The 27,925-nt window shown below is 46.2% G+C and overlaps 2 protein-coding genes across 4 annotated transcripts in view; both read right to left on the reverse strand.

Moving 5' to 3' along the window:
* The window catches only part of LOC124983089 (disintegrin and metalloproteinase domain-containing protein 2-like), a 67,938-nt gene extending 56,941 nt beyond the window's left edge, over positions 1-10,997 (reverse strand). For both annotated transcript variants that reach the window (XM_047549997.1, XM_047549998.1), the window contains exons 1-4: positions 10,771-10,997; positions 10,137-10,213; positions 5,401-5,456; positions 2,329-2,407 (exon numbers count right to left, since the gene is read on the reverse strand). In XM_047549997.1, the coding sequence (XP_047405953.1) occupies positions 2,329-2,407; positions 5,401-5,456; positions 10,137-10,213; positions 10,771-10,864 (306 nt within the window). In that variant the 5' untranslated portion in view covers positions 10,865-10,997. The remainder of the gene's footprint in view (positions 1-2,328; positions 2,408-5,400; positions 5,457-10,136; positions 10,214-10,770) is intronic.
* A 4,618-nt stretch (positions 10,998-15,615) lies between these two features.
* The window catches only part of Ephx2 (epoxide hydrolase 2), a 54,671-nt gene continuing 42,361 nt past the window's right edge, over positions 15,616-27,925 (reverse strand). For both annotated transcript variants that reach the window (XM_047549236.1, XM_047549237.1), the window contains 7 exons: positions 23,710-23,781; positions 21,324-21,357; positions 19,552-19,654; positions 18,772-18,841; positions 16,639-16,719; positions 16,230-16,288; positions 15,616-16,057 (listed from right to left, as the gene is read on the reverse strand). In XM_047549236.1, coding sequence (XP_047405192.1) covers positions 15,979-16,057; positions 16,230-16,288; positions 16,639-16,719; positions 18,772-18,841; positions 19,552-19,654; positions 21,324-21,357; positions 23,710-23,781 — 498 coding nt within the window. In that variant the 3' untranslated portion in view covers positions 15,616-15,978. The remainder of the gene's footprint in view (positions 16,058-16,229; positions 16,289-16,638; positions 16,720-18,771; positions 18,842-19,551; positions 19,655-21,323; positions 21,358-23,709; positions 23,782-27,925) is intronic.

Below are 27,925 nucleotides of genomic sequence, written 5' to 3' on the forward strand. Positions count from 1 at the left end.
TTGTCTATTCCAGAGGTAGAGGGTCAGGTCCCAGTTGCAGCAACCAGAGGCCGTCAGCAAAGGAAGAACCCGCAGACCCCCCTCCACAGTCTACAAAGAAGTCCAAAGAAGCCTTGGCCAAATCCTTCACTCTTGGGTCAAGTTAGCGTAAGGGAACTGACCTAACTCTTGCTGCAGGAAGGCTTGAACCAAAGACAAAGGCAGTGAACCGAGGAACTCCCTCCAGAAGCAAGGAGGAGGATGAAGAAAGAATATGGGAAGGGAGGATCAGGGTAGGTCGGACCACACTCCTTCAATAAGGGAGGTCTGGCTCTGTGAGGATGGAATAAAAAGCACACAGATCCCCAGATTTTTCCAGGTAGGAGAATCAGGTTATAAAAGAGTACCTCATTTCTTCCCAGATGCTCCAAGTTCATCCACAACAGAGCACAGACAAGTTCAAGCCTAAGGAAATATTTCAAAAATGTTGTGTGACAGCCCCCACCTGACTGTTGGTCTGTGAGAGACAGATGGGAAGGAAGCAGATGGCCGGGAGGAGGTCACTGACCTAAAGAACTGTCCCTTCAGGAAAGTCCAAGTTTGACCAGACAACAGAGCAACCGGCCAACAATTAGGAGAATTTAATATGCTAGTGTGCCATTCCACTTCATCCCACCTCGACAGTTGGTCCCTAAGCTGGAACCCCCTAAAATTACACAGCCAGCTTCTGAGCAGATAATCCAGCAAAAAACAATTACAGGCCCCAGGGGGTAGAGGCAGTGCTCTGAATGCCTACAATATATCATCTAAAATGTCCAATTTCCAGCAAAAAAAATTATAAGCTTTGCAAAGAAACCAGAAAGTATGACCTATAACTGAAAAAGAAAAAGGAAACTAATTTCAATAAAATCACCTGTTTTAAACCTAATTTATTGAATTTTACTCGCTTTTCCTTAGGCTAGAAATAGGCCTAGAGCAATGGCAAATTCATAATTTATCAGTACAACAACATAAATTCATTATATTTGAGACCAACACTCAACAACTTACCACATTTGGGTTATTATTAAGACATTCTTTGTTTAGTCTTTTTAACTGCAAGCTTATCTTTCCCCTAAGAAGTATGCAGCAGAAATAGATTTGGCAGAAAATATAAAATTCAAATGTGGGATATTGTGGCCCTGGGTTGCTTTTTGTCTGATGTTTTTTCTCTTACACACGCACACACACACACGCGTGCACACACACACACACACATTTGTGTGCATATATCAGTAAGTATTATTCCCTTATTCACATTGACTCACTTGTATTTGACTTCTTTGATGACAAATTTAAAAATGAAATTTAAAGCAAGGGCTAAGTCTATTATTTCTTCAGTTAAAACCTTAGCCTCTCTAAATGACGTATTTACCATATAGAAATTGGGAATGCTAATGGCAAACCATACAACAGTGATGACAGTCGGCAGGGCAGACCAAAAGCCACAAGAGAAAGGGCACTTCCGGCTCTTTTGGGCTCGGGTGACCCCAACAAGTTCTATCCATGTTTTTCAATTACTTTTGCCAAAAAATTATAGACATTGTTAAATGAAGCTCCAAGTGTTCCAAAGATATAAAAATTCTATCTATTTCCAAGTGTGCATGAAATTTTATATGTCCATCTGAAACAGAGAACTTGGTCATGCTGAGAATGACAAGTGACAACTCTTGACCCTGGCTGGGGTGGGCACCACGGAAGCTGAAGCTGACCACTTCTTTGGCTAAATCTGCAGTGCCTGCTGCCTGGTTTCTGTTCCTACACGTTGTGACCACTTCTGTAGGACCAACGGGGAGCAATACAGCTGCTTCTCCATTCTTCAGACTGCATCAAGTTCATTTTTCATTTTTACATGTTTACTTATTTCTTAGGTAAGTGGGTGGCCAAATCCCAACAGCTGGGATCTGGGCAGCTTCCCTGTCTTTGCTGCTGGTAACAAATACTTAGTCCCTGGACAAACTTCAGAGGACACTTTAGATTCTCTTTTTCTTCCAGAGTTAGCCTCCCTGATTCAAACCCTGGTCTTTCGTTCCAGGCATTTCACAATATATTCAACACCATTGCCACAGATACATGAGCACATCCATGTACTTCATCATGAAACAAATAGTTTAGAAACACACAATCATATTTGGCTTAGTAATTATCTGTTTAATAGGGCTGAGAACACACTGTCAAAATGAAATGATTAGGTTTGTATCAAAACAAGACATAACCTCAACCCTTTGTACTTTGGGAATATGTGAACCCTAAATAACATGATCAGAGAAACTCATATCACAAAGGTACAATAGATAATGAAAATCATACCTGAAAATCTTTATCAAGGGGCTTCATGATTCCTGCACCATCATAACCATAAACTTTAAAATTATGAGGTAAAAAAATTCTGCAAAAATAAAGATAAAAGAGTATTTAATGGAAATTTTGTTTCCTAAACTTTCATTTTTAAAGATACTTATTGAATTTATTATAGATGGGTAGGTTGGCAGAAAAAGATTTTTCAGTGTGCGGATCTTCTACCTCCTCATTAAATTTTCTCAAATAGCTAGAGCAAAAAGGATATACTTGGAGGCTTCCGATGACCTGATTTCAAAATATACTGCAAAGCTATAGTAATCAAAACAGAATGGTACTGGTGCAAAAACAGACATGAAGACCAGTGGAACAGAATAGATACAGATAAATAAATCCACTTATTTACAGTTAATTGATTTTTAGCAACATCAGCAAGAACACACATGTCACTACCAGTGTGACCAAACTCTCCGGTCTGGCGAGGGGCAAAGGGGGATTCGAAAATAAAGATTCACAGACACAGCTCTTGAAGATTAAGCTGGGATCAGGTAGAGCTCTGCTTTCTGATGGAGATGTAGATCTAGAGTTATGCCAACAATCTTTATTTATATATGTCTCATTATCAGGTTAAAGACTATGCAAGCATTATTCTTTATATTCAGGAAAGTAACAGAAACTAGGACATCTATGTAGCTTTTCCACAGTTGTGAAGTGCAACGTTAGGAGCTTTGTGAAGCCTCAAGAAAGTCCATTGTTAATAATTACTATAAGACAGGCAGGAACTGGAGAAGCAGAGCTGGTGAAACATTGTGGTTGTCTAGCAATAGATTCCCTTCCTTCCCAGGAGCTATGTGCCTGAGATCAAGGTCGGAGGTGATAGGACTCTTGCACACAGCCTCCTCATGCAGGGCATTGCCACAGCAGTTAAACATCCTGTGCTCTTACACAGAAACATTCCCAGGCACCCGGTATGCCACAGCCAAGAGGTCATCAGAGACCCCCAATCTCAGTCACTGCTGTCCCAGCCTCTGTCACCTCTCTCCGCACATACAACAGGGAGAAAACAGACTGTTCAACAAATCACGTTTGGAAAATAATGTCCATATGCAGAAGAATGGAGTTGGACCCTCAACTCACAACACATATGAAGATCCACTGGAAGTAGATTAAAGACTTCAATATAAGACCTGAAACTAGAAGCTTCTAGAAGAAAACATGGGAAATCTCCTTTACATTCCTCTGGGCAAAGCCTCTTTGGATATGAACAAAAAAGCATAAGCAACAAAAGTGAAAACAGACTAGTGGAACTGCACCAGGCTAGAAAGCTTCTGCGCAGCAAAACTGTCAGTCAACAAAGGGAGGAGACAAACTGCAGGATGGAAGACAGATATTTGCAAACCCTACAGCTGTTAAGGGTTTTAATATTTATTGTTGAAATTTTATAAAGAACAGCAAGGAAACAAATAATGCAATCTTAAAAATGGGAGAAGACGTGCATAAATATTTCTCAAAACAATACGTACAAATGGTCGACAAGTATTTAGGAAAATGCTCAATATCAGTGGCCATCAGAGAAATGCCAATTAAAACCACAAGGATGCATCACCTCACACCTATTAGAATGGCTATTATCAAGGAGAGGAGAGATGACAGATGTTGGTGAGAATGAGAAGGATAAAGAACCCTTGTACAGGCTGGTAGGGATGCAAATTAGGATCGTCTTTATGGAAAAGAGTACAGGGGTTCCTCAAAAATTAAGAATAGAACTATCATCTATTCTGGAAAGGCCACTTCTGGGTACACATCCTGTCCTCCCCGCTCTCCAGCACTGTACACTTGAGTCTCATCTGCTGCATGTCAAATGTAAAAACAGCCAAAGCTCTGCCTTGGACTTTGTTGATTTGGTCATTCACACCTAGAAGGTTTGATTTATAACATTCTACCTGATGTCACTTTATTGATATTTTTGCCATAATGCTTTGAAAATGTCTTTAACCAAGAGTTATTTGGCAGTTACTACTGAATTTACAAAGAGCTGGTGCTTCTTTGATTAAGCATTAAGTATTTGTAACTATATTCTAACTTTACTCATTGAAAAGGTGGCTGCTATTCAAAAGATCTTTTTTTTGTTGTTGTAAGTATGTGAGTGTTTTATTAAATGCCTTTTGATTGCTTGTGTGTAAGAGAAGACATAAATTATTTGCAAGTTGAATAATAAATGGTCATTTACATATTCATCAGACATCACCATTAATTGTATATTCTATACCTTTTTCCCAGTACAAAAAAGAAATCCGCAAAGACTGCATTTTAATTCAGATCTTACATTTCTAACCCATTATACTTTCCATATTTCTATCTCTAGGCTTGTTTGTAAGCCCATCACTGCTAGGGAGATACTGTCTGGGGTTTCTCTGTGCATTTATTGCAAAGATGCTCAGTTTTTTCCCTCAGGAAGAAATAATTTTGAGTCAGCTTTTCGTATCTTCCTTCAAACTAGTTCCATCCACTTCTTCCTTTCATCGTTTTTAGTCACTCGTTCTTATTGAAACAAGGACCATTTCAAATTTGATTTTTCTTTCTTGCTCCGCATTTTATGCTTCACTTTCCCCGAATTTATTAGCTGACACAGGATTGAGTTTGGCTAATTACAAGTGTAATCTAAGTGCTTAATACATTGTGATAGGGTACATACGTTAATTAAAAAAAAATTGTTGTAATTCACGACATTCAAGGATCTGCTCTGATCCTTTAACTATAAGTTGAATATAAGGGAACTTGAAAACAAACTGTATTTATGTTTTCAGGAAATTATCAAAATTCATTTTCCATGAAACCTCTTGGATAGCCAAAACTCAATCGGATGCTACTGGGAAGATCACTACTGTGGAAATGGGATTGGCACTATGGATTCTAATCTGGGTATTTGTTACAGAGACTTCAGGTGTTTAAAGAACAACATAAGAGAAAAAGGAACACTCAGTAACTAGTAACATTCTCAAATGCAAAATAATTGCATTCTGGATATTTATAAACAATAATTATAAATAGAGCAAAGACAGTCGCTACAACACCATCACCTACTTTTGCGTCAGGTTCATAGTGTATGTTTTCCCCTCAATTGTAATGTTGTAGGACACCTGGTAGGGAGAGGACATTGGAAAAGCAAAGAAAATGGTTAGAAAGGAAAACTAACATTTTTACCTTAATGACAATTACGTTCCAAAACATTAATGCAACAAAAAGAAAAATTTAGAATTCAGTTTGATGTTAAAATTTTGATTTGGTTAGTAGAATGTGATTGCTATAATTTCTTATTCATTAATTTTCAACTTATCCAATAACAGACTCTTAAGAAAATAACAGACTCATAAGAGTGGATTTAAAAAAATTTTTTTAGTTGTAGATGGACAGAATACCTTTATTTTATTTTTTATTTTTATGTGGTGCTTAGGATCAAACCCAGTGCCTCACACATGCTAGGTGAGCACTCTACCACTGAGCCACAACCCCAACCCTGAGAGTGGACTTTTTTAATCCTGTAATTGTGTTAGCTGAATATTGAGGCCACTGTAAAACTCTGTTTAAAATGGATAGACTATACCTAAATTATTTAAAAGAGCAAAGAATTAATGACACATAATTTATAATATTAATAGATTTTATAAAATTTGTTCATAGTTTGAATGCAAACTCAACCTATTTTTATTAATAAGAGGATTAAGAAATGGTATCCAATGAAGTGACAATTAATTCTCTATCAGTCACTTTGCAGAGACTTGACATCTTCATTATTGAATCATTCAATCCACAAGCATGTAATATATCTCCAGTTATTAAAGTCTTTATTTTCTCTCATATTATTTTATTGTCTTCAGTGGAGAGGTTTTGCTTATCCTTGTGAGATCTGCATTTAGATTTTTACATAGTATAGTTAAATCTTTTTAAGAATTATGTTTTTCATTTTTTGATTGCTGGAATAGAAATACTACTTGTTTCTGTATTTCAATTTCAATCATGTTTCCAAAAACTTTGCTAAGTCAGTGTATTATTTCCAATTGTCCTCTAAAAGATTTAGATTTTATTTTGTATACCACCATTTTGTCTGCAAATAATGATAGCATTATTTTCCCTCCAATTTTGCCTATTTATTTTTATTGTTTTCTTTCCTTATTGCAATGGTTAGTGCTTCCATGACAACGATAAATAGAATAAGTGATAGGGAGCCTTCCTTCTTGATCTCTGGAAGGAAGCTTCCAATGTTTCAACTTTAATTATCTTTTAAAGGACATTTAAACTTCTATATAAGCCACTGTTATTATTTTGATCATGTATATTAGGCATATAAAATTCAAGGAAAAGCATATAAAATACCATGTCACCAATGATAACATTGAAAACTGAAAAAATTGCAAGTATTCAAAAGTAATGGTAAGCCTACTCCTTAGGCTACATATTTTCCGTTTTACATCCCAGCTAACCAGCCTCCTGAATTTCATGTTTATTATTCTCACGCATATTTTCATATTTATGGATGTTTGTTTAAAAAAGTGGTTTTGCAAAAATTTTAACTTCACATGAATTTTATCCTACAAGTTACATATTTCATCTGCTGCATAAAACACTGCCTCAGACATAATAAGCACTGTAGCAAATATTGGCTTCCATCACCATCACCTTGGATACCTGTAGCTTTATCATTATTTCCTCTATGGCATAAAATTTCATTTTCTGAATAGACCATAGTTTATTCACCTATCTTCTTATTGGACATATAGTTCTATTTGTTTTACTGCAATATGTGTATAATTGTCAGATTTATGTTACTTATGAATGAACTTCTTTTGTTAAAAACAGAGTGTTTTTGCAATATCCCTCATAATCTAAAAAATAATCTTCAAAGTGGTTGTGCCAATTTACATATTTATAAGCAGAAAATGAGATTACCTTTTTATTTATATCTTCTAATCACATTTTGTTTTCTTAGATTTAATTTTCGCCAGTGATGGATGTAAAAAGAGTGTCCTACTCCATTTATTTTGCAATTCTTGGCAAATTTCTCCATTTGATTACACTTGATGTTTGTCACCCTGTTGAGCTTAACACTTTCTTGCCATTCATAACTGTATACGTGTTTCTGTTTTTCTTTTTTTTTTTCTTATCGATTTGTAAAAGTTCTTGATCTATTTTGGAAACTTGTATGTGCAGTATGTGAACTACAAAATATGAGTTTGGAATGTTTTTCACTTTGTTTATGGTTACTTTTGCTTATTTAAATCTAGGTATTCCTCAATCTTTTACTTAAGAATTTATGCTTTTTCTTCATTGTTCAATTCTTCTCTATTATAAGGTTCTAAAATGTATATCCTATAACTTCTTTCAAATTCTTAGTATTTTACTCTCATTTGTGCATTTGTGTTATCTGGAATCAACTTTGGTGTATGAGGTGGCACTACTATACAGTTCATCATTATTTTTATTTTGTATTGCTGATCAACTGCCCTCCATCATTTATTAAATTGGGCATGTTTTTTAATGTTTGGGTTTAAACAACTGAAATTTATTTTCTCCCAGTTGTAGAGGCTAGAAGTCTGAGATCAAAGCATTGAAAGGTGGTTTCCTTCTGAGGACCATGAGGGAAAGACCCATTCCAGGCCTCTGTGCTTGCTCTGAAGACGGCATCTTCTCCCTCTTCTCATAAGGGCACCAGTTATGTTAGATTAGGACCCACTTTAATGACCTCACTTAGTTTAATTACCTCTCTCTTCAAATAGGATTACAATATGAGGGACTGGGGGTTAGGTCTTCAACAAATCAATTTTTTACAGGGGTGGGGTCACGATTCAGCCCATGGCATACAGCGAACTATCCTAACAGAACAGGACTCATCCATGAATCTAGCTATGTCTTCAGCTATCATCTATCTAGAAAACTTAAGCCATAGCTGTTCCTGTTGCCCTTCATGAACTCAATGTATCTGGAAAAAAAAAAAACTGAACTAAAATTAAAAACCAATTTGCTCCACTTATCTGAAGTAATTGTTCCTTTTCTGGTAGGTGTTATGTACAGTATAAATGTGTGTACAGAATATGTGGCTGAGGGCCATTATGGAACAGCAGGGGAGGGCCTGTTGGGAGTCACTTGCTTTGCCTCAGTTCCTGTGCCATGGCAAGCCTCTGGTTACCCACCCAGGATTCCTGAGTTGTCAGTTGGTGTTTCTCGTAGGCGGTGCTCACTGTGGGTGCTCAGCGAGTGCTTTGCTGAGAAGAAAATCAGGTGTCATTGGACTCCAGAGTGAACGCTAAGGCAGGGCGTCTGGCCCTATCTGCCCCTACCTGCCCATGTCCACAGGCCAGCTAACTGTTAGTCATAACTAAGAACTTTGTTACTCTATAGATGCAGCAACTGGAGACCAGCATTTTGATTCCTTCTTTCTAAGGAAAACAGTACAACAGCCACTCTGGCTAAGAGAATTGGCTCTGCCTGACCTGTGTAGATATTCGGGATTCTTGCATTCATTTATTCCCACCTCTTCTACCCTGTTATATCCCATAACTTTTGGTGTTGGGATGGTTACTTCCTCACAGGGAGCCCCTTTTAGTGAAAATAGAAATTCTAAATTTGCTTGGGTCCATCTTAAGTGCAGGCAGAGACTTCCCCAGGCACCAAAGGAGGTTTTCCCAATACTGTACGAATCGACAGGCCTTTGAAAAGTTTACTTGAAAGGGTTTTGCTTTCCCATTGCCTGGTTGTGCATAATTATGTTGCCTCTTGAGTTTTTTAAAAAATTATTTTTAATTGATGAATAATAATTGTATCTATTTACGGGGTGTGATGTGATGTTTTGATCTATGTGTATTCAATCAAGCAAAGGAACACCAACTTAACATTTTTTGTGATAGTGACAGCCTTAAAAATTTATGCTTTTAGCAAATTGAATTTTTGAAGAGGAATATTTTTCTTCTACTTCACTTGTAATAAATCATCATCTTGCAACAATCTGGCAATGCCTCTTTAAAATATTTCCCTCTGAACAGATTCCTTGTTTATTTTCTAAAATAACTAACATGCCCACAATACTTCTGTATTAATATTCTCTCCTAAAATTCTATCAGAGCCTCACTACTTTACTTAAGTGATTTTAAAGTTTCATAAACAGATATGCATTCATTTAAAAATGAAAGTCACAAATTTAAATCTCTAGATCAAGGTGTCAAATGGAGACTTGCTAAGGAAACACTTAAATCACCAGAACATCCACTTCCTCACCAAAAGGAAAAGTGAGGTTTCACAAAACATATTTCACTTCTCCAGAAAAGATTCTAGGACTTATGAAAAAAAAAAAAAAAAAAGATAAGATAAGAAAAACAAGAATAATAATCCTGAGACAAATGAAAGCAGCTTTAAAAATGTTAACCATTAACATATGTGCAATCAAAAGGGGGAAAATCATTCATACATAGTATCATTGAATCAATTAATCATTATTCCCCATCCCCATTTTTTTTTCTCCACACATAGGCTGGTGGGTAGGTGAGGAGAGGCCAGAGGATCAGGTCAGCAAGTATTCAGAGACACCTAGGAGGAAACCAGATTTGGAAGGTGGGACTCCAGGCTTCGACAGCCCATATCACCACAACATTGTTTCTGGGAAACATTAATTTTGGCTCATTTTCAAAAAAGACTTTTCCACTCAAGAAAAATTGAGTATAAATATAAAATTCAGCAAGTGTGCTTGAATGAAAAATGGCAAATTAACATCTTGAGAACAACATCCTCCCATCATTTTAAAATTGTGAACAACGTTAGTGATGAATTACATGTGATTCAAATCCTCCGGTTTTGATTGACCGTATTTTCACTGGAACCGTAACTTGCACGTGCAGTCTTTCATAATCTGCAAGGTGCAAAATACTTTATTAGAGGAATGCCCAGCGCTGCAGGTTCCTTCATCCTGTCCCATCTAAATGCATAATCTGCGTTCCCTATGTCACCTCTCAGGTTTACCATCTTTCCCATATTTTTACTTCTTTCTAGAATTACAAGAGTTTTTAAAGACAGTTAGGTATATGGTTGTACGACTATTGCCCCGTGGGCAGGATCTGGTAATTCTGGGACAAAAGTCAAGCTCAATACCAATATAACTCGTATCCCTGGAGCCCATACATCGGGGAGTTCAGAAGTTGGGTCTCCACGGTCAGCAGCACTAGAGCGCAGCAGATCTGCAACTCCCACCTCCAGTCGTGCTGGAGAGGGCTGGAATCTCGGGTCTGGGCTGGGGTCCCTGCGGGCGTGGGAGAGCGCCCCGCTCGCCCAGTGTGCTTTGGGGTTGTGCGAGGCTGCGGTGCGCGGAGCGGGAGCTGGAAGGCGCTTTCCGCGCATGCAGAGTGCAACCTGGCCGGCGAGGCCAGAGGGGAGCGCGCGCGCCCGAAGGTCAGGAAAGGTGGTACTCACTGTGTTCCCTGTGGCCCTGGCTGTACCCGCTGAGCCCACCCAGCCCGCCGAGAAGAAGGAGGACGCGCAACATGGCTAGCGGTCCGGATCCCATCCCCAGTGTGGCGGTTGGCCCGCTACCAGGCAGTTGGGAGCGCGAGGTGACCCCTCCTGGCCTCGCACCGTGCGAGAGGACAGGGGACTGAGCCAGGTGCCCAGAGCCCGGCGGGAGCGCTGTTGAATCTGGGTGGCCTTGACCGGCAAGTCTCTCTCAAAAGAGGACCCACTGGATTTGACGCCTACTGGAAGCTAAGGGAAGAGGAAGAGGGAGAGGGAGGGAGAGGGAGGGAGAGGGAGGGGGAGACGGAGAGAGATCGCTTTCTTTTTCTTTCTCTCCTTCCTTCCTTCCTTCCTTCCTTCCTTCCTCCCTCCCTCCCTCCCTCCCTTCCTTCCTTCCTTCCTTCCTTCACTGGGGATTGAACACAAGGGTGCTTAACCGTGGAGTCACATCCCAGCCCTTTTTATGTTTTATTTTGAGACAGAGTCTCGCTAAATTGCTTAGGGCCTCGCTAAATTGCTGAGGCTGGTTTTGAGTTCAAGATCCTCAGGCCTCAGCCTCCTGAGCCGCTGGAATTATAGGCGTGCGCCATCGCATCAAGAGAGCAGCAGATTCACTTCTAAGGGACAGGGTGGATGAAACAGCTGAGAAGAAGATACATGTCTACTTCTTAAGTGAACTTTTAATTCTTAATAATAATATATTACATGTATATGTGCGGTTCAATCATACATGGACAGCTTGATAGATCCTTAAGTGAACGAATCCATGTAATTATACCTGGATCAAGATACAGACCACTAGAGTCCCCAATTACCGGCCCCCCCTGACAATCATTACTTCTAACAAATATTGTAGTTGCTCTTTATATTTGGATTTCTCTAACGTGAAGGTCATAAGGCCCATCCATAACAACATTTGTCTTTCCATTTTACTGTTGGTGAACATTTGGTTTGTTTATAGTTCCAACTATTAAAAACAATATTTGGCTACAAAAAGTCTTGCATATGCCTTTTATGGAATTTTCCTTGGGTATATTTCTAGAATGGATTACAGGGTATGTCTTGGTAGCTACTTCCAAAAAGTTCTCTAAGACTGGCACTCATTTATACTCCCTCCAGAGGTGTCTGAACATACCAGTTCCTCCATATCGATCCTACACTTTTTTTCTCCCCTTATTTCATGTATTTTTATTGACTTGTAGAGGGTCTGCATTTGGGATTTAATTTGCATTTTCTTGTGGTTAATAAACTTGAACACAATTTTATCTGTCAATGACAATTTATATAGCTGCTTTGGCAATTGCCTGCTTGAGACTTTGGTTCATTTTCTAATTGAGTTGCCTTATCTCTTTCTTTTCTTTTTCTTTTTCTTTTTTTTTTTTTGTATTGGGGATTTAACCTAGGGGCAATTTACCACTGAGCCACATCCCTAGCCTTTTTTATTTTTAATTTTGAGACAGGGTCTCACTAAATTACTTAGGGCTAAATTGCTGAGGCTGGCTTTGAACTCGCAGTCCTCCTGCCCCAGCCTCCCCAACCCCTGGGATTACAGGTGTGCACCACCATGCCTGGTGCCTTATCCCTTTCTTACTATATGTCAGTTTCTTTCATGGTTTTTAGTATTTATAAATGGAGCTATTAGGACCTGGAGTTTTCTTTGTGATAGGGCTTTTTACTTATGGATCTGATTTCTTTAAAATATTAAGATAACCTCTTTCCCCTTGTGTTTGAGAAAATTGTGTTTCTGAAGGAATGTGTACATTCTTCTGTCCTTTGCAAATGAATTGGTGAACGTTGTTCAAAATACTCTCCTCTCCTCTGCCATCCTTTGCAAACTGTGGCATGTGCAGCGATCTCCTCCTTTTCATTCTCAGTATTGATCATTGTGATTTTTTTAAAAAAATTGTGTAGTCGTCCTTGGAGCTTATTGTTTTTATTAACTTAAAATGCTCAAATTTGGCTGTCCTGATTTTGTTCTATTATATATTTGTTTTCTTTTTTGTTGATTTTTGTTCTCGTGTTCATTTCTTTCTGCTTCAGGTATACTTTTTCTGGTTTCTGGAAATGGAAGTTTATATAATTAATTTAAAACTTTTCTTTCTGACATGCATATTTAAAACTATAAATGTCCAGGTATTCACAGCTTTAATTTCACCAAGTTTTTATGTATTGAATTCTGTATATTTTATTTTGATATACGTTACCATCATGAGTTTGTCATACCCTAAGAATGATAGAAATAGCTTTTCCTCCCAGCTAATCTAAGAATCACTTTTTGAGGCTGTTTGCTTTGGAAACCTTGGATAGAGCTGTGAGTGATGGTGACTCTCCTAGGCGCAGCACCACAACCCCACTGGAACATGGGTGCAAAAAATACAGGGTCTGCGGCAGCTCTTTTTAGAAGCCTATTTCTTTCAGCAGAGGTGAGTACACTTGTTACTTATTCCTTTATAGCCATGACTTAAAAACTAACATCCTGTAATTAATTATGAACACACTCCAAGCAAGCATAAATAAAATGGGTTTGAAAAGCTTCCCTTCCTATCCTGGTGTTTTAGTCAGTTTTTTTGTTGCTGTGACTAAAAGACCTGACTAGAACAATTTTAGGGAGGACAAGTTTATTTGAGGGCTCTCGGTGTCAGAGGTCTTAGTCCACAGAAGGCCAGCTCCATTCCTCAGGGTTTGAGATGAGGCTGAACATCACTGTGTGGCAGAGGGAAGCAGCTCATACTGTGATCAGGAAGCAGAGAGACTCCACTCCCAGATACACAGGTATACCTAAAGCCACGCCCCAATTCCCACCTCCTCCACCCCACCCACCACTTCAGTTACCACTCAGTTAATTCCTATCAAGGGATAAAATCACTGATGGGTTTAAGACTCTTACAGCCCAATCATTTCTCCTCTGAACCTTCCTGCATTGTCTCATACATGAGTTTTTTGGGGATACCTCACATCCAAACCCTAATACCTGGTTAATCTCTTTTGCTGCTAAAACCATAGCAGTTGACATGTGGCCCAAATCTCCCCAGAGGAGACCTGGAGACACAGCTGTGGGTACTCTGGTATTTTCTCATACAACCTAGAGATCTTTTCCAGTCTAGCATCACAATGGACTTGCAATGTTGCACGACTGGCTTCATTTTTGTTGCAGTGTTATGGACTTGATTCATTCGACTCTTATTTGCCAGAACAGTAGAATTTCTGAGGTACTTGAGGTACTTTTGATAGTTTGTGGGGTTTAATGGACAGAATCACTGAAACTGAGCTTACAGGGAAAATAGATTTTACTGTTTGGCTTCTTCTTGGGAAGGGTGTTCTAAGATTCTTCTTCTTTCCCCCATTCTTTCTTAAAAATGAGCTTGGACAGATCCAATTAGCAAAACAATGTCATCTGGCTCAGATAGCCAGTTCCCCTGGGTCATATATTTGCTTTTCAAATGAGCCCTTTCATTCTGAGATGCAAAGGAATGGAGGTGGTAGTGGCAGTGGTGTGGCTGGATATTTAAAGCCCCCATGGGTCTTGCTCTTGGATAAACTGGAAATCTCACGCTAACCTTCCCCCCAGAACTCTGTATATTACCATATTTCCTACCAACAATTCCCTATGGCTTAGGTACTATCAATGTCCCCTTTTTGTAGGAGGAGGGAACTGGGGCACAGGACCCTTTTCTCATGGTATACAGCAGGTCAGATGCCTGACCCAGCTGGTTTAGCTTCATATTTAGGAAGCAGACTTTTGGTAGCACTTAGCAGAGCTCAAGTTCAGGCCCCGCCCCCAACTGCTGAGTGACCCTGAACAAGTTGTCTGCACCTGTCTCCCTCTCTGTTAAATGGGAAGGAGCCTCGAGAAGGGTCAGAGGTGATGTACTACGTAAGACCAGGCACACAGGGGTAATGAACGATGCTGCTCACGTTTCTGACTGCCCCCATTGCCTGGCCAACTTATGCTCATCATAATTTGGAACTTGCTTGGGGAAATCTCCTCCTCGGAGGGCTTTTCCTGCACAAAGTGCAGCGAGGAAGGTGTGCATATATCTGTGAACACTGGCTGGGCGAGGAAGGACCCAGGACCCAGACTGAAGCTTAGTGGAGGGGCTGCAGCTGGGAGACTCCAGGAAAGAATGCGCAACCAGAGTTGGAGGGTCAAGGAGAACCAGCGTGGTGTGTGCAGAATTCAAGGACAGAGATACAGAGGGCAGTTAGGATCAGAGAAAGGGGCCTGCAGGAGTGAGCAGGGGCCAGGCTTTATCCTGAAGGCAGCTGGGAGGATCCAACCTGCAGTGTTTAAGGAGGCTGTTGCAGGGCTTTGGTGTCAAAAAAAGGGGAAATGGACAGATGATTGCAGGAGACCAAACCAGGGTGACCTGGGGCCTAATGATGTGACAAGAGAAAGGAGAGGCTGGAGAGGAAGATAGCTACATCTGCACTGAGCCATGCAGTGGCAGCTAACCAAAGGGGTCTCTTTGCATTGAAAATGAAATCTAAAATTTGTTTCCTCAGTCTCACTAGCACATTTCAAGTGCTCAAGTTGTGCGTCGGTACCTGAGCAAACTCTTGCTATGGAAATGTTCAGCCAACTCTGGAAGGGCCCAGGGCTGCCTGGTGCCAGCTGCTGCAGATCACTGCATCCTTCCAGGAGGCTCCCCTGGATGGCACTGATCTGGGTCACGTGGCACCCTGGAGATCACAGCAAAGCCCAAGAGCAGAGGAAAAGATTCCCTTCGAATGCAACCATTTCTAACAATGAAGAAAGCAGCATCTTCCAACAGTGGCCTGCTCTCCCAAGAGCACAGACAGCAAGAGCAAAGTCATCGTGGCTTTATTGAGTAAAGGATCCCAATCTCTGCTGAAATGCTTCAAAATGAACGACAGATTTGGCTGCAAAACTATAAATTGTTCAAACTGAAATCATCACCTGGGTGCTGCATTTTGTACCTTCAGGGCACTAACCATCTTTGGAGATGGATGGAGGAGGCAACTGTACTCAGAGAATCAATTACGTGTTATTTTTCCTGGATTTAAAATTACAGCATATTTGATTAACTTCATGTAAAGATCACTTTGGGGCGAATTCCTTGGAACAAAGCCACTGGTCTTGATAGATGCATGTGAGGACAGGGTTTCCCTGCAGATGAAGGATGTAGTGCTGCTGGGTATGGCCACAGGTTAAATCTTCGAAACCACCGGTGGGTCCCTGACGTCAGTCTGCAGCCACTTAATGAGGATCTGGTTCAACTCAGTGGGCCTGGAGGAGAAGGCAATTCACACTCGGAACTCATTCTCCCCATGCCAAGGTGGAGCTGTGGGGGTGAACGCCAAGCTGGGCAGGGCAGGGCGGAATTAAATCCGAAAGCTTTTTGGGAAGTGAATGGAGAACCTTGCTTCCCTCTCCCTGCAGGGGCGCCTAGTCTCCTTACTTCTCCATCTGTGTCCAGTGCCCACAATCCTTAATGTGTCCTCGTTTCAGCTGGGGAATCTGAAAGAAAACCCATCTAGAAAGGTCAGCGGCAGTATGCAAATGGTGGGTGGAGCTTCAGGCTGCTGCAAAGAGCAGCGGAGGTCACCCGGGAGGAGGCGTCTTCCCCTCTTCTCCTTGTAGGCCATCCCTGCACCCCAAGAACCCTGCATTACCCAGGAAAGGACTGTGGAATGAACAAGAGCCCACATCAGTGAAGGGAAGGGAGTGCCAGTCAAGCGGGGATAGTGTTGTCAGCAGACCCCCATCAGGGCAGAGCTTCAGCTGACCCTCCTGCCTGTTGGGACAGGTGCGTCCTCTGCTACTCTCCCTCCAGGACACCTTGACCCCATGCAGGGCCATTCCCTCACCCATTCTTCCATGTGCTTGGTCATCTGAGGGGTTAGCACGACATCCTTCTCTGCTGTTACCATCAGGGCTGGGATCAGGATCTGGGAAGAGAATGGGCCATAGGAGCAACCAGCAGGCTGCCACTATGCCACCCCCCCATGCCAGGCAAGAAGCCATGCCATGCTCTTATGCCACGGTGCAGATCTCCACTCTGAGCCCCCCTGGGAAAGACCCTGGTCATGCCCCTGTGGGCCTGGCTTTGCTTCTGCCAAGCTCTGAAGGACAGGTCAGGTTATTCCTGGAGATCTTTAGGATGCTACATTTGGAATGTAGTGACCAACACGTGTATGGGTACATGCATGTGTCAGAACACGTGTGCTGGCCTGCTCTGTGACTGATATTTGTGGAACTAATTCGATGAGGGAAAGATGTCTTCGAATGAAGGTCAAGATTCATTTTTTCTGAATTAAATAAAAGCTTACAAAGGGCGGTCAGGATTCCAGAGTGCAGATGGGCCAGAGCAGTCGTCCATGACGCATCAAAGCAACAGAAATGACCTGACCTTGATCTGCTATGAGCAAAAGGCACAATGGGGCCCGGAAGCCTCCCTGTGCTGTGAACTGCCTACCACTCTCCTATGGCTGACAGCTGGGCGTGGCCGTGCTCTGTCCCGCCTACCATCCTCTCAGGCCTGCTTCTGGGCATCTCGTGCTCTGCCCCGCCTACCACCCTCCTACTTATGCAGCTGGGCGTGGCAGTGCTCTGTCCTGCCTACTACTCTCCCATGGCTGACATCTGGGCGTGGCCATGCTCTGCCCCGCCTACCATCCCTCTCAGGCCTGCAGCTGGGCGTGGCGTGCTCTGTCCTGCCTACCACTCTCCCAGGCCTGTGGCTGGGTGTGACCGTGCTGGGGATTTGCCATTTCTTCACCTACGCGCAATAATGTGCTCCTCACCTCACCCCTCCTCCATAATGGCCCAGGAACTAGGGGAAACTAAGACGTGATTAGTGGCTAGAACTAATGCCAAGTCACTGCTATAGGGTTCTGTAAACTCTAGAATGTTCCAAACCCAAATGTCAATTGTGGCAGAAGCAGAAGAGGCAGGAAAGGCGGGAGATTTCCATGGTGATCCTAGAGGAAGGGGGTTCCCAACCTTAGCACCGTCTGGGTTTTCTTTCCCAACACCTTTGTTATTATTTGGGTCCAGGCCAGCAGAGATCTTGCCCATCAGAGTGCACTTTGGTAATTTCCATCAGCTATCACAGTGATGATAAGGACAACGAACATGATGACTACTATGTGCCACGTATTGTTCTTAACATTTCGTGCACTAACCCATTTTGTCCTTGCACAACTCGGTGGGGGTGCTCTTTATTTTTGTCATTTCCTCATTGCAGAACAGGCAACAGAAGATCAGAGTGGTTAAGTGTCTTTCCCAACATTGCACAGGGATTAGACTTGGGCCGACTTACTCCTCAGCCTGCTTTTGGTCACTGTGCTATACGCTCAGCTGTCTCAGGACCTACTCCAGAGATTAGGACCTGCCCTACTGTATGGACTACAGTGTCCAGAAGGCCTGGCATGCTGCCTGGTGCACGGCAGGCACATTCACTCCATGGAGTGGGCCCCGGGCTCCAGAGGGAGCTGATGAAGGCCTGGTTCCCTGTGCCATCTTGCTGGGGAGGGTGCAGTTTCCCTCTGGATTTTAACATCTGGGATGGAAGCTCACTTCCTTTGCCCACCAGAGGCCTACGCAACAAATGAGGAAACTGAGACTCAGACAAAACCAAAGGGACACAAGAGGCCTATGCCCGTCTCTCTGAGGGGACCAAGCGCTACTCTGTGGTCGGGCTGCATGACCCATGCCACCCCTGGAATCACCTGGCCCACCTGCTACCCTGGGCCACCACCAGGAGACCTGGGCATCGTGGATGATGCTGGACAAAGGCTGCTGGTCCCCAGAGCCACCCTCCACCATGTGAGGGGCGCATCAGCAAGGGAGGACTCCCGAGTGAAGTTGTGTCCCAAGCCCAGAGGAACAGGAGCAAGTGCAGGTCTGTCCACCCCCTGGGCTCCCACCAGGTGGGGCCAACAGGAAGCCGAGAGCTCCGGGAAGGGCAGCAGGGGCGGGTGGGGGAGGACACTGCTCACCTTCCGTCCCAAGGCTCTGCAGCCCCACTGCCAGTTCCTTTCCATGTTTCGGTACCAGTTGAGGGGACCTCTGGGGAATGGACGGAGAGTCGCTCAGGTAAGCCGAGGGCCTGACCGCCATCCCCCTGACAGGAGCCCGCGCTGCACACAGCCAGCCATTCTGGGGAGAGCACAGCTCTGCAGGGCGAACCCCGCACTCACGCCTGGCGGGACACACTCACTGAGCTCTACTCAGCAAGGCCCAGTGTGTAACAGGGCCCCAGCTCAGGGGGCTTTGGGACCCATGGAAGCTGGTCCTGTGGGACTACCCTGGTTCTTGGAGGGGCGTGTTTGGGCTTGGGGAGGCTGCTGGGGACGAGACTTGGGTCAGCCCCTACCACCCAGAGGCCACTGGCCGGCTCCAGGAACCACTGAAAAGGGACAGTGGGAGGCTGGGGAAAGGTGCCAGGTGCCAGGATCCATTCGCTATTTCTCACTTTTACTGGTTGGCTGGTTGGTTTTTCTGGAGACAGAACCAGAGTTAACCCAGAGGAGTTATGCTGAAGAATATCTCAAACCCTCCGACCTGCTGGGGCCCCAGGCACAAGGAAAGAGCAGCTGGCCACCCGGAAAGAGGCTGAGCCATTCAGGTAGTGAGCCTGCTGACCCTGCAGCAATCAAGCAGAGACCGCAGAGAGGGCAGGCGTGCGGGCTGTGGGGGAGGGACACTGGGTCCCCACCTGAGAGCAGCCTCCCTCTCCACCCACCGCTCGCCTCGGGTTGGGGCCCTGTCCTCTTTACCTGAAGCCAGACTTCTTGAACTGCTGCACATAGAACTGAATTTCCTCCTCCGTGACCATCTTGCTGAGGCTGGGATCTTCAGGGGTGTTCACCAGGAGTCCTCCTGCAAGGAGCCCCCGTTCCCGTCCAGTCAGCAGGCCAGGCGTCTGAGTCTGCGGCTGGTGCTGGGGTTGGGCGCCTGGGCGCCCCTCACGTCCCATCAGAGAATCACATCCCCGCCCTCACTGCGCCCATGTCTCCTCCAGCTCCGAGCTTGTGATCTCACTGTCACTCTGGAGCCCGGCAGTGTCCCCCACACTGTCCTCAACGTCACCACCTGCCACCATTGCTCAGGGACAGACCACAGCATGACCCTGCTGCCGGCACGTGCCCTCAGCCCAGCTCCAGGGGGACGCTGTGTAGGCAGACACTGGCTGGTTCAGGTCCCCTCCCACTCGCCTCTGGACTGAACCTCGTTGGACCAGCTGGACTAACTGTCCCTTAGAGTCCTGGATCTCCACAGGTGATTACTCTGGTTTACCTCCAGGCCAGGAAGAACCCCGGCCAGGGGCTCGCGTGCTGCTATCTTCTGATCTCACAGACCCTCCTGTGCTTCTCAGCATGGAATCCCAACTGGTCTTCAAGGTGCACTTTGTCCTGGCAGTTCCCAGGTCCTAAGGGTGGCCCGTGGTGACAGCGGGCAGCCTGGGCACACTGCAGCCTGCCAGCAGTCCCCAGGATTATACACACGGGGGCCTGCGTGGGGCCAGTTCACCATTACCAGACTCACAAAGCCCCGAGGTACAGCAGCCAGTCACTCCAGAGCTGCACACTGTACGTGAAGGGTAAGTGGGTGGCTGGGGCCCCCTTGGCACACCCTGCCCGTTTCCTCTGTTGCTGCGGCTGGCCTCCCCGAGGGCAGCGGCTATGCCTGGGGTGCCTGCCCACTGTGGCAGCCAGCTGCTGCTCACCCGTGTGTGCACGGACCTTTGCGGAGTGAAGGAACAAGCAGACGAATGAGGGACTGCGTGAAGAACTCCAGGGATGGAGGCAGGAAGGGGGCTGCTCTTGGAGCACCTGGTGTCCAGGGTCCTAGGGGTGAACCCACTGGGCCCTCCTGGACATGCCAACCCTCTGAGACCCACCTTCTTCATTTGTAATATAGAGATCATCCGGGCACCGTCTGGACGTTATGGGGATGATAAGCACTCTATGGAAAGGTGACCGGGCCTTTCCTGAAGCACGCCGTAGGGGCTCAGACAAGTGGCAGTGACCTTCACTACTAATAAAACGTAAGTGGATAATGGCAAGGCACCGTGCGGGAACCGTGCTGGGTGTAGGGCGTGGGATAAGCTCCAATCTGAGCTCCACTTGATCCAACCCACCAGGGAGAACAAAGATGGCCTCGGGAGGGAGCAGGTGTAGCTAGAGCAAGGAGCCCGGGGAAGGACTGGCTGGTGATGACGGAGGGGCGGGGTCTAGTCCCATCCTGCCGCACGCATGCCAGGTGGCCCCACTGCCTGGGCTCAGGTCCTCAGTAGAGGGTGGACTGGCCCAGCCAAGCTCTAAAGGTCCTCTGAGCGCCAACTACTTAAGACCTTGGTCCACAGCTCCCTAGAGGCAAGGGGCTTGAGGCTGTGTGGCCAGGCCAGGGTCAGGGTCAGAGTGGACACCAAGTACCACCCTGCAGGGACATGAGCTGGGCAAGCCAGAGTTCAGGACTGGAAGGGAGGCTCGGGGCTTCTGCCACAGCCGGGTCCACTCGGCCCTCATCTCCTGGGCGGGACTCTTACCCATTTCACGAACCTTGTGCACAGCCAGAAAACCCTGCGGGAGGAGGAGTTGGAAAGCGTGCCATGAGCAGGTCGTCGGACGAGGCCCTGTTAAACAAAACTCCCACCAGCACCACCGCAGAGCCCCCGAGGAGTGGGCAACACGTCCCGAGGCCTCAGTGCGGGATGCACGGACACCACAGGCTGTGCATTTTCCTGCACATGCACACCCAAGGTAAAGCTGAATTCATTCAAGAGGCACAGTAAGAGATCAGCCACAGCAGGCTGATTATAACAATACGGCAATGAAAGCTACAGGATCTGGCCTCTCTCTTTCACTCCCAAAACACCTTATGAGAGACAGAGACGATGCACATCCCCGGGGGCAACGTGAGATTTCATTGCACTACTTAGAATAGGGCATAATTTTACACTGACAATTTATTTCTGGAATTTTCCATTTAATATTTTTGAACCACGAATGAACAAGAATAACTGAAACCACAGAAAATGAAATGGCAGATGGAAGGTCCACTCCATGACAAACATGCCAAGTCCCCAGGAGGGAGAGGACCTTTCCAGGACTTGGAACCAAGGCTGCTCACAGATCTTGGTAATGTCAACCACAGAGAGCAACGGATGAGACCTTAGGCCTACAGCAGGTAGGAAACTAAAAATGAGATGCCCCCGTCCCTCCCTAGTGAATTCGGTAAATCTGGAGTACTTGGTGTCCTGGATCTTCAGTTGAAGGATGAACTTGGAGGAGGGGGAGGGAGGGAAATCCTGGGGAATGATATTGGTCAGATTATACTGCTATATTGTGTGTAAGGATAAATGTGTAACAAATTCCACAATTATGAACAACTTTAATGTGCCAATAAAAATATGGGGGGATGGACTAGGAAAAAATCCACCCATCCTGACAGATTTCAAAGAAGTTTACTCACGTCAGCTTGGTACAAAGAGGAAACCAGAGCATTCCCCTAAAATTCATAGCTACAGGCTTGCCTGCACACCTACTGGCATTTGAATTTGCACTGTCAGCCTGGCCTGGAAACCCCAAGGTGTAAAGCAAGCTGGGCTGGTAATGCCACCAGGTGCTTGGCAGGAGAAATGCTAAACCACTCAAAAGGGTCATTTTCTCAGTTCCAACAGAAGGGACTGGTACAGATTGAGTGCCGCTAAAGATGACAAAACACACACACACACACACACACAAACACACGGCCCCATAGCAAGAGACAGCATGAAGCAGCAAATAGTAAGAAGACTCTCCCAAAACATCAGATGATAGGGTGAGAGAGAGAGAGAGAGAGAAGGTGAAAAATGAGGATGTTTTAAATCGTTAAAGACACCAAAGAAGGAGCTGGGTACAGTGGCATACGCCAGTAATCCCAGCCGCCTGGGAAATTGAGACAGGAGGATCCTAAATCAAAGCCAACCTCAGCAACTTAGGGAGGCCCTAAGCAAATTAGTGAGACCCGTCTCTAAATAAAATACAAAAAAGGGCAGGGGATGTGGCTCCGTGGATAGGCACCCAATCCCCCATATGAAAACCAAAACCAAAGCAAAACAAAATAAACAAACGGACAAAAACCACAAAGGAAGGAACTGAAAAATAAAAATAGAACAAAACTATAAAACTGAATGATTTGGAAAAGAAGCAAATACAACTTTCATAAATAAGAAAGCTATTCATTGAAATCAAAATTAAACTTCAAAGAAGGGTAAATGGTAGATTAGATACCATAATTAGATATCATGGTGTCTTAGACAATTCATTAATATACAGGAGTATACACAGCTGAGGCAGATTTCTCAAAAGCAAGAGCAGAAGAGAATTCTACATTTAGATAAACCATTCTTCAAGATCAAAAGCAGAAGTAAAGATTTTTCAGGCCCAAATAGTCAGAGTTTTCCACTAACAGACTTTTCTTGAGAGAACTACTAAAGGAGGCACTCCAAGAAAAAGGAACTTAACACAGTATGAAGGAGAGAGAAGCAAGAAGTGAGCAGTTCTACTGGAAACATGGGGAGGCCTAAGAGGCACTGCCTGTGCATACAGCCCTAGTGGGACCACCCCGGATCCTGGGCAGGAGCTGAGTGTTGTGGGGTGTTCCAGAAAGGTCTAGGGTCAGGGTTGGTTTTGGACTTGGCTAACTCAGTACCCATGTTAAAATGGTGATGGTGACAACGTGTGATTTCCAAACCATCGCTGTTGTCTCAGTGTTTGGTCGGGTGTGATTTTTCTCAATTAACAAGGGAACAGTGGAGTAGGACCCCAATCACCCTGACTGTGGAAGCCAAGACGACAGGGCCAGATGGCTGAGTCCCAGACCCTGCGGCTCCCAGGCAGCCCTTCTGCACAGCAGCCCCCTCCTGCCCCTCCCCCTCCCCAGCTGCTCACCTCATCACTGGCTCTGAAGAAGCTTTTGAAAGTCCGGCTCAGGTTTTGTTCCAGTTCAGCCTCAGCCACTCCCTACAAGGGCGGAGAAGGCAAAGTGAAGGACCCCCTGACATTCTGGAAACCGATCCTCTCCCCCATCTGATTGAAAGCAGGGAGCCCGACCTCCTCCGTCCCACACAGCTCCCCTGCCCCCCGTTTCATTAGAATGGACTTGAATACTCATTTTAAAACACACGGTAAAAAAAAATTGAAACAGAACAGGGTGCTCGCAGTGCCCCTCCCCGGTAGGTTCACGGATGCTGCTTCCTTTGAGTTCCCCCAAATTCCTGCTGTGAGAACGTGTTACTTGCAATGATCCCTCTAAAGGGACAGGAGTGGCTGGTGTAGCAGCGGGTGGTGGCTGAGGGGGTGGTGGACTCTGAGGAGACCAGGGCTGAAGGTCAAAAGCGATAAGCCCAAAGCTGTGCGCTCACCAGTCTCAGAATGGCTGCAGTAACTTCAGATCCAACTTCTCTGATTTGGACCTACGTTATTACAGACCAGAGACTGGCAATGGTCGTCTCCTTAAGAACAGAGCAGCAAAGCTCCATTGTTAAGAGCCGGATGCCTGTCCTTTGTGGTGACAAATTACCGGGTTCTTCTGCCCTGCGGGGGAGTTATTACACGTAATTGCTTATTACTCCCAGGTTCCAGCAGGCGCCAGCACTGTGGGCCCTGACTGCTTAACTGCAGGGAATGGCGGCCAGAGAGGGAGGGGAGGCCGTGGGGCTGTGTGTCTGCTCATTTTTCTTCCTTTTTCTTGTCCTCTTGAAATTCACATTCATAAGATGCTTATCTACTGCAAAAAAGATGCTGTGGTAAAGTAGGTGAGGAGTTGACTGTCACAAATATATTTAAATGTCAGGGACATTTTGACCAGTGTTGTGTGTAGAGTCCGTATTCATCAATTCGTCTATGGAATACTTATGGCTTCTATGATGTGCCAGTTTCTGCGGGGGATGTAGAGATGAGAACAAGCTCTATGGGCGTTTTGGGGACTGGCAGGTGGTGAAGTCACAGTTTATGTTGGTCGCCCCAGAGACAGCAGTTAGCTTTTAGTCTGGAGCCAGACCCTGGGAGACAGCAGGACTTGGGGGTGGGTTGAGAGGGAAGGGCCTTGCAACAAAGGGGACAAGGCTGCGGATGCTTTGAGACTCACTTAGCCTGGGATAAAGATGGAGAGGGAGTGTTCCTAAGGAAATACTCAGGGATCCTCAGTGTGGGCTTCAGGAAATCTGGAACCTCTTGAACTGCCTGCAGGATTTAGCATGCGTGAACATTTTTCTGGGGAAAGAGTCTCTGACTTGTCAAATCCTTAGTAATACAGCAAAGGCACAGAGCTGCTGGCCTGGGCAGCCTAGTGCGCTGGGCTGGTGCTGGGAGGAGTGTCCACTCACTGGGAGCCGGTGAGGAAGCAGACCCCAGCAGCCCTGCCGACTCTACCAAACAGGACTCTGCGTTTTACCACTGTCCCCTGGATGACCTGCACCCCGGGAGCCCCGAAGGACCTGCCCACAGCAGACATGGCTGGAGCGTTGTGGCCCGGTGTCGCTGATCCCGACTACAGTCCAAGGAACTGCACAGACTGCGCCCGCCCAGAAATAAAACCAACAGACACCTGGGACAGATCTGCAGGTAAGATCCTTCCCTGCGAGAGACACTGCATAAAATCAGAAGAGAAGACCACCCCACCAGACGCACAGACCCCACAGCGACCCCAGAGGCCAGAGAAGCACGCCTCCCAGGGCGGCTGCTTCCTCCTTCCTACCCGCCTGCCTTCCCAGCCACTGAGCCTGCTGTGGCCTTGCTTCGCAGTGGGAGTAAAACCATGAATGAGGAACAGCGTGGGTCCATGAAGAAGTCACAGATGGTGGGAAAAGTAGACGGTCGTGGCAGAATTCAGTGACTTTAAGAACGTAGAAACTAATAACGTCAATAATGATTATCATGTACTGATGTTCTTCCTGGGCGTCAGGCATGGTAGGAAACAAGCATGACCTCGTTACGTCTTACAAAACCCCCATCTTACAGGTGAGAAAATGGAGGCTCTTGGGAAGCAGCTTCCCAGCCAGTCAGTGTCAGTACTGGGGCTTGAAATCACATGTGCTGGAGCCTAAAGTCCATCCTTTAACTCTGGTCTCAGGAGCCAAAAGGAGGAGCCCCTGGCAAGTTGGGCAGAGGACATTTGTCACTGGTCTGTGGGACCAGCCTGACCTCCTGTTAATTAGGGCCAGATGGCTTCAGCTCTTACCTGCTCCTCCCTCTGGCCTTCACCTCTGGCCCTCTGGCCCTTTGATGAGGACAGGTTTATTTACCTCTGTGCTCTTTGATTCCTCCCGGCTCTTTTGACCTCCACTTGCTGTACTCAGAGCCCTGAGAGGACAAAGCCCTGTCCGTGCCCTGCAGGTCCCTCCAAGCACTGAAACGCACCCCCAGCTCAGGATCAGCAACTGCTCTGCTGGGGACGGCTCTCAATAAATAAGAATCATGGCGGAGGGTGGCGCAGGCTGGCCAGGGCTGCATCGATCACTAGGCCCGCGCCGCACTCAGTCGCCCCCTCCCTGCATCCATCTCTCCGCAGAGGCCGCCATTGATCCTCCTTGTAATTGAATCTCACCAACGGGCGGTGCCGTGATTAACGGGCCGCAGGGTTTCATCAGAAATCTCCAAAGGCTGAGCCAGTGCTGCCGCGTGATAAATGGCCCCTTTGCGGCCCTGCTCCCGGGCACAGATCCAGAGCTCTGGAGGGAGGGAGGAACAGAACCAAAGGAGGTCACCCCAGGGTGTGCGAGGGCTAGGGACTGCCGGTCACTGAGCTGTTTCACAGATGTGGCTTTCGGGTTCTTCTCTCTGGGGACGTATGTTCCGGCCCTACTCCACCCCAGGACCAGCCAGAGAGGCTGCCAAACGGATGAGTCCCTGCCCTCCAGGAGGCTCCAGGAGCGCACATGCACAGCTCTGCGGGATCAAGAGCACAGGAATCATCCGGTGGTGGTGGCAGAGGTGGGACTTCCTGGAGCAAGCAGTCTGCAGCCTGGGACAGGCTGCAAGGCCAGGGTGAGGGGAGCAGGCACGCTCGGGTGGAAGTCACGATGTGCGAAGCCAGGGAGGGGGCGAGCAGAGTGCCCACTGGAAGACACCCTGCAGTCCAGTTCAGCAGTGCAGGGCTGTGTGGCTCACTTGTGAGGGTCTGGGCTGAGCAGGAGACCCACAGTGCTGCTCTCAGTGAACCCCAGTCCAAGGTGGCACTGACACCCATACGTGTATCATCCGTGGTCCAGGAAAGGCGGCATTGTGGTGCGTGGGTTGACACGCTTACAGCTCACTTGGGACCCACTGCAGGACCTTTTGGCTTTCAGTGCCAAAATCCCAAAGCTCAGTTCTCCGTGAGTAGAGACACAAGGTCCCTGGTGACAGGCCAAGAGCTGTCTCCACCAACACAGATTTGTCCAGCTTCTCAGCCAGAAAAGCAAGGCTGCTCCCAGTGAGCATGCAGACCCCACTCCTCAGTTTCAGAGAAGCAGGAGAACCAGCACCTCGTGCGTGATCCCGCCATGCCTGTCCCCACCCTCCCCCCATCCCAAACACACCCACAGATGCGCCACCAACTGGAAAAGAATAGGCCCAGCTCAAGGCGTTTCAAGATGGCGGACTAGAGGGTGGCTACATTTCATGTTGCTCCAGGACTCAGGATTCAAAAGAGGAGATAGTGAGAGACTTGGGACCAAATCAAAGCCGCTGGGTGAGTCTCTCCCGTTGGGGAGGCGTCCTGGATGGGGCAGGAGCCCCGGAACGCAGGGAACGTAGTGAAGTAGAGTTGCTCGGCGAGACGACCCTCCCCCTGCTGGAGCAGTGAACTCGGACAACTGGGATCATCGTAGAGGAGGTGGCTCAGCACAGCGCTTGGACTCGGAGCAACCACTGGGGCTCCGGGCGGCTGCCTGAGGAGGAGCTGTGTGGCAAGCTGTTTGGACTCAGAGCAATCACTCCTGAACATCGGGGGGCTGCCCGGAGGAGGAGGAGGAGCGCGGCGGGTCACTTAGACTCGGGAGTGACTGCACCAGAGCTACAGGCGGTTGCCAGAGGAGGAGCTGCATGGCGAGCTGTTTGGACTCAGAGCGACCACTTCTGAACACCGGGGGGCTGCCCGTAGGAAGAGGAGGAGCGCAGCGGGTCG

The sequence above is a fragment of the Sciurus carolinensis genome, chromosome 4 (genome assembly GCF_902686445.1).
Source record: "Sciurus carolinensis chromosome 4, mSciCar1.2, whole genome shotgun sequence".
Lineage (NCBI taxonomy): Eukaryota > Metazoa > Chordata > Mammalia > Rodentia > Sciuridae > Sciurus > Sciurus carolinensis.